At 45.4% G+C, this 6,445-nt stretch overlaps 1 protein-coding gene across 1 annotated transcript in view; it reads left to right on the top strand.

Moving 5' to 3' along the window:
• The window catches only part of pappa2 (pappalysin 2), a 129,285-nt gene that overhangs the window by 25,206 nt on the left and 97,634 nt on the right, over nt 1–6,445 (top strand). The window contains exon 4 of the mRNA XM_088320360.1: nt 1,031–1,629. Within this exon, the coding sequence (XP_088176486.1) occupies nt 1,031–1,629 (599 nt within the window). The remainder of the gene's footprint in view (nt 1–1,030; nt 1,630–6,445) is intronic.

The raw sequence follows: 6,445 nt of genomic DNA, 5'->3' as shown, positions 1-6,445 counted from the left end.
GCCTGCCTCCTGTTTTTCTACCTGATCTCCGTTGCCGACCCGTTTCCGAATCTGCCTACGACCTGCCCTGCCCGCCTGACTCCTGATCTCTCTTCCGAACACAACGACGCCCTTCTTCTCCAGCCCCGACCAACAACACGACGACTACGCCTGTCCGCGACCATTCCCGCCAAGCCTTCACCCGCCTATCAAGTCTCGACAATCCGCCAAACAACGGATCGAAGATTCACGTCTTGTCATTCCTTCCTTCCAATAAAAACCAAGAAACGAGTGCAAGTGATCTCAGTTTTCCTTACATCCTGCCTGACAAATATAAGCATTTGCTTCTTACTACCCCTTTCCGAACATATTATGTAACGTTATTTTGTTGTTGAGTTATTAGATAGATATTTTATTCATCCCCGCAGGGAAATTCACATTTATTGTTTTTGTTCTGTTTTTATTTTGATGTTCGGATAAAGTTTTCATTCATTCATTCATTCATTCCTTCATTCATTGGAGTGGATGATCTGGGAATAAGGAGAGAAGTGAAGAAGTCAACATGGGTAAAACTTAACAAAGTGTCTTGAGCAGGAGTAAAAAACGACTCAGCAATGTGAAGTGGGAGCCTGGATTATCTATGGTAATGGATGGCTAATTGTCTGCTTGGGAGCAGTTGGGCTGACAAATTGTGAGGGGGTAATTTTGCTTTACAGTGTGCTTCACATTTCCCAATAGCGGCCTTGCAGCCATGTAAGACGCTAACCTGCTTATTGGGGGTGTTAGGGGTTCAGTGTCTTACCCAAGGACACTTCAACATGTAACGCAGACAAGCCGGGATTCGAACTGGGATCCCTTGATCCCAAAACGAGCGCTCTACCTCCTGAGCTACTGCCGCCTTATCCATGACAGGCAATACCCGTCCCTTGTTCGTGATCATCTAGCAACCCTAACTCCTAACCCCTAACCCTAACCCTAACCGTAGTGATAGTGTCGTCTGCTGCAGTTGATCACATCATTAATACCATCTTGTTTTCATCCCTGTTTTCAGGTGGAAGAGATGTGGACCCCTCGCAAAATGGGATTCCATCCAGCCGTCATCATCACTCCCTTTCCCGATTTAGAGCTCGTCTCTCCTTTCTTACCAGCACACTGCGGTCTCACAACTTGCGACAACACCAAAGTCATTTCCGGCTACAACGATTACTGGCCACTGCGTCGACTGAAACAAGTCCGCTACAGGATCATTAACCTATCCGACGACGATGGCGAGAACCCAACTGTGTCGCAAGCCCAGATCCACCTGCAACACCAGGCTCTGGTTGATGCTTTTCACCCGTACAACATCACCCTGGAGTCCAGTGTCTACACGGTCCGGAACACCAGCCTCCGGCAGAGGTTTATCCTGAGCAACTGCCAGATCGGGAAAATTGGGAACCGGCATTGTGATCCCGAATGTGACCATCCCAAGACGGGTCATGATGGAGGAGACTGTCTTAGACTAGGACCCTGCTACAACTGGAAGAGACAGGACGGAGTTTGCAACATGGAATGTAACAGCATCCATTATGATTATGATGATGGAGACTGCTGTGATCCTGAAGTGACGGATGTCCTCAAGACCTGTTTCGATCCAGAGTCAGCAGACAGGTAACTTTACGAATTTTTGTGTTCCCTATAGGCAGGGTTGGGTAGGGTTACTTTAACTTGATTACTTTCAATTACTTTTGGATGACTCCGATACCAAATATGCTAATAAAAGACAAAAGAAACTAAATATGAATAAAATGATGACTCACAACACGTGGTAAGCTTTCTCTCCTGGCTTTGATCTCTTTGATCTCCGGCAAAACCAACATCAAATGCGACAGAAACAAAATGAAAATAAATCCAAACAGCTTGCCAACATGGGCAGCACGGCGGCGCAGTGGTTAGCGCGTGTGCGGCACAGTTCTAAGGTCTTGGGAACCTCCTGTGTGGGTTCAAATCCAGCTACCGGACTTCCTGTGCGGAGTTTGTATGTTCTCCCCGTCTTGCGTGGGTTTCCTCCAGGCAGTCCGGTTTCCTCTCACATTCCAAAAACATGGCCGGTCCAAATTGTCCCTAGGTGTGAATGAGCGGGCGAATTGTCTGTCCCTGTGTGCCCTGCGACTGGCAGGCTACCGCAGCCTCCATGTGTGGATTTTGCATGTTCTCCCCTTTCCTGCGTGGGTTTTCTTCGGGCACTCCGGTTCCCTTCTGTGAATGAGCGAGTGAGTTGTCTGTTTCCCTGCGACTGGCTGGCAACCAGTTCAGGGTGTCCCCTGCCCACTGCCCGAAAATAGCTGGGATGGGCTCCAACACCCCCGCGACCCTACTGAGGATAAGCGGTGCAGATAATGGATGGATGGATCTTCCCTATGAAATTTGGTTGTGGTATTTAGCATTCTTTCCACGACTCAAATTTATAATACCATGTACTGCATGTGTCAAAGTCTTGAGGGAGTGTATTATATTTAACGCCTCCTAGTGGTACAAAAACTTTTTTTCAGTTAAAAAAGATAGATAGATAGATAGATAGATAGTTTTTTTTTTAGTCTCCCGTTAGGATCTGTTTTGAGCTAGACCACGTCTGTTCTCCCGCCCCGAATAACGATCCGTTTTTTCATCTCGACCATGTCTACTCTCCTCTCCTGGCTTTCGACTTGTTTCCGATCCCAATCACGTTTTTGCTCTTCTTTCCCGGCTACTGACCCGTTTTTCCGTTCCGACACCGCCATCGCTAGCCACGGAAGTCCCACTTCTGCGTCTAAGCAACCTACTCCCCGCGACCAGCGATCTCCGGATCGTGTGTGCGCTCCTTTCCATTCTTCCCAATAAAACTGTGAGAAACGTTACGCGAGTGGGTCCTGTCTTCGTGCTGGTCATGACAATCATACCAATGTTAGTTTTTATAAATAAAAAAAACACAGGTCGAAAAATAGGTATTTCTTCTACACAGTGTAATCCCCACTTAGGTCGCCGCCACGCTGTGCTCTAGGGCACTTGCCCTCACTCGCACCAGACAACACAGTGCCATCTAGTGGTCAAATATTAAGCATGGGGGCTTTAAAATGTCAGAGACTCTAAAAATCCAAAACGATATTTTCCACGATGGGTGTCAATCATAATATCTTGAAAGTGACAGCCATCACTCGACGCCAGTATTTCATATTAATGCCAATTAGTGGTTAGCGTGTGTGCAAAACAGTTCTGAGGTCATGAGATCGAACCTTCCTGTGTGGAGTTTGCATGTTCTCCCCGTGCTTGCATGGGTTTCCACCGGGCAGTTCGGTTTCCTCCCACATTCCAAAACCATGCATGTCAGGTTAATTGGCCTGTCCAAATTGTCCCTAGGTGTGAATGAGCCAGTGAGTTGTCTGTCTCTATACCCCCCATCTTCCTGTCACTGGTTGTCAGTCCGTCTGCGAACCTCAGCTTACGCTAGGCAAGCTTTTCGACCCCGACTCTCTCCTGTTCTGATTCCCGTCTGTTTCCCGGCCCCTTTTCTGATCTCGACCACGTTTTTTTGCTCCCCTGTAACCAGCGATCTACGGATCGTGCGTACTATCCTTTCCCCACTTCCCGATAAAACTGAGAAAAACGCACGCAAGTGGGTCCTGTCACCGTTCTGGTCCGGAGAGTTTGATATTAAAACATTATGCAATATGGAAACCATGCTCCTATAGGTGACCAAAAAATTAATTTCCACATTCATCTGGAATAAATAAACATAACAGACCGAAACTGTCGTAAAACACACAGTTTAATTACGGGCGTTTTTATGTGCTAAATGACCGAAGTCACGTTTTGTCTAATTAACTGCCGAGTTAAATTTCGTTAAATATGATTTTTGGACGGTAAATTCTGAGAATAAATAGTGAGAAACATACGGTCAAACATATGCTAGTATTTATACGGCCCTAACTATAACAGCTGGAGAAGAAGCGGTATAAACAGACATAAATTTGGATGATTAATTTTTATGACCAAACATTCTTCCCTTGAGGATTTAGGACCGGGAAATGCAGAGACGTGGAATAAAATCATAGTAGCCAATAGAGCCTCAGATCTAGTGTTGCATACTGTGTAATCATTTAGATCAGGGATGTCAAATAGGCGGCCTGCGGGCAGGAAAAGGCCCGCTGAAGACAACGCTCAGAGAAGCGCAAGAGAAAAACGAGCTGCGGGTTGAAATAGGTCCACTTGATGTTGCCAAAGCCAGGTGCCTCGAACAAAGATGCTGTAATTCTCTCTCTCTCTCCCTACCCTTTCTTCTCACTCTCTGTCTCTCTCTCTTTCACTCTCTGTGTCTTTCTTTTTATCTTTCTTTGTTTCTCTTTGTGTCTTTCTCTCTCTGTGTCTTTTTACCTGTTTTTGGTCTATTCCTTTTCTCTCTCTCTTTTCTCTCTTTCTCTCTCTCTCTCTTGCTCCCCCCTTCTCTCTTTTGCTTTTCTCTCTTTCTCTTTTTATTTCTCTTTGGGTTTCTTTCTTTCTCTCTCTTATCTCTTTTTCTCTCTCTTTTGCTTGCCCTTTTTGTCTTTCTCCCCTTCTCTCTTTCTCTTTTCTCTTCTTCTCTATTTCTCGTTTTATATTTCTCTTTAGATTTCTTTCTTTCCCTCTTTTTATTTTCCCCTCTTTCACTATTTCTCTATTTATCACTTTTGTTTTTCACATTCTCTTTCTTTCTCTCTTTTTCTTTCTGTCGCTCTCCCTTTCACTCTCTGTGTCTCTCTTTTTCTATCTCTGTTTCTCTTTGTCTCTTTCTCTCTCTGTGTTTTTTTAATTTCTTTAGCTCTATTCCTTTTTTCCTTTTTTCTCTCTCTTTCCCTCCCTCTCTTTTCTCTAATTTTCTCTTCCTCTCTTTCCCTCTTTCTATTTCTCTTTGGATTTCTTTCCTTCTCTCTCTTTGTTTCTCCCTCTCTCACTATTTCTCTTATTATATCTTTTGTTTCTCATGTTCTTTCTCTGTCTCTCTTTTCTTTCTCTCTCTCTCTCTCTCTCTTTCTCCTTTTCCCTTTCTCTCTTTCCTTGCTCCACCTTCTCTCATTTCTTTCTCTCTCTTTTTCTTCCTCTCTAATCTACTCGTCCGCCTCGCGAGGGAATGTTTTTTCTATCACGTGGCCCCCGAGTTAAAATAAGTTTGACACCCTCGATTTAGATTGAACTCTTTCAAAAAATAATTTAGTATAACGGATCTTACGTAACGAGCCTTGGAGGTGTCGGGAACGTAGAAACGGGTCAGTAGCCGGGACAGGAGAGCAAAAACATGGTCGGGGTCAGAAGAGAGTCGGAACCCAGGAAAGGAGAGTAGACGTGGTCGGGGACAAAAATAGTTCGAAAGCCGGGACGGGAGAGTAGACGTGGTCCGGATCAAAAATTATTTAAAAAATAATTTAGTATAATGGATCTTCCGTGACAAGCGATGGCGGTGTCGGGAACAGAAAACGGGTCAGTAGCCGGGACAGGAGAGCAAAAACATGGTCGGGGTCAGAGGAGAGTCGGAACCCAGGAAAGGAGAGTAGACGTGGTCGGGGACAAAAATAGTTCGAAAGCCGGGACGGGAGCGTAGACGTGATCAAAAACGGGTCAGAGCCGGGGGACAGACGGGAGAAAAAAACAGGTGGGAGTCAGGGTCGAAAATGGCTTGCCTCGTATTAACTGAGGTTTGCAGACGGACTGACAACAGGGGACAGATAGGAGTGGGTTTAAATAGGGACAGGGATAATCATGTCAACATTTGAATTACAGTAGTAATACTTAAAGTGAGAAAGTCTTCCTCTTTATATATAATATAACTTTACAATGCTTGAGTTCGGGGCCATAAATTATTCCTGATAAATGACCAGTCAGTACTGCACTTAACTTTTCGGATTTTATTAGTTTTGGTTGCCATTCAGGTGAGTGGCTGTCGTTTTATAATCCCTGACTCCCAATCCAAGGGAACATTTTTTCCCAACATTCATCTGGAATAGAGGACTCCAAACAGGATAAGACGTAGGAATAAAAGTTAAAAAAAATCAATATTTTTTTTCAAATCAAACGTTTGCTGCGAGCAGCATGGCGGCGCAGTGGTTAGCGTTTGTGCGGCACAGTTCTAAGGTCTTGGGAACCTCCTGTGTGGGTTCAAATCCAGCTACCGGCCTTCCTGTGCGGAGTTTGCATGTTCTCCCCGTGCTTGCGTGGGTTTCCTCCGGGCACTCCGGTTTCCTCCCACATTCCAAAGACATGCATTTCAGGTGAATTGGCCGGTCCAAATTGTCCCTAGGTGTGAATGAGCGAGCGAGTTGTCTGTCCCTGTGTGCCCTGGGATTGGCTGGCAACCAATTCAGGGTGTCCCCTGCCCACTGCCTGATGATAGCTGTGATGGGCTCCAGCACCCCCACGACCCTACTGAGGATAAGCGGTGCAGCTAATACTAATGCAAACATTTGCTTTATTCCGAAAT

The sequence above is a fragment of the Urocampus carinirostris genome, chromosome 1, assembly GCF_059441175.1.
Source record: "Urocampus carinirostris isolate Australia breed hairy pipefish chromosome 1, RoL_Ucar_1.0, whole genome shotgun sequence".
Taxonomy (NCBI): Eukaryota; Metazoa; Chordata; class Actinopteri; order Syngnathiformes; family Syngnathidae; genus Urocampus; species Urocampus carinirostris.
The sequence above is the reverse complement of the archived record's forward strand: the minus strand, read 5'-3'. Positions and strand labels throughout refer to the sequence as shown.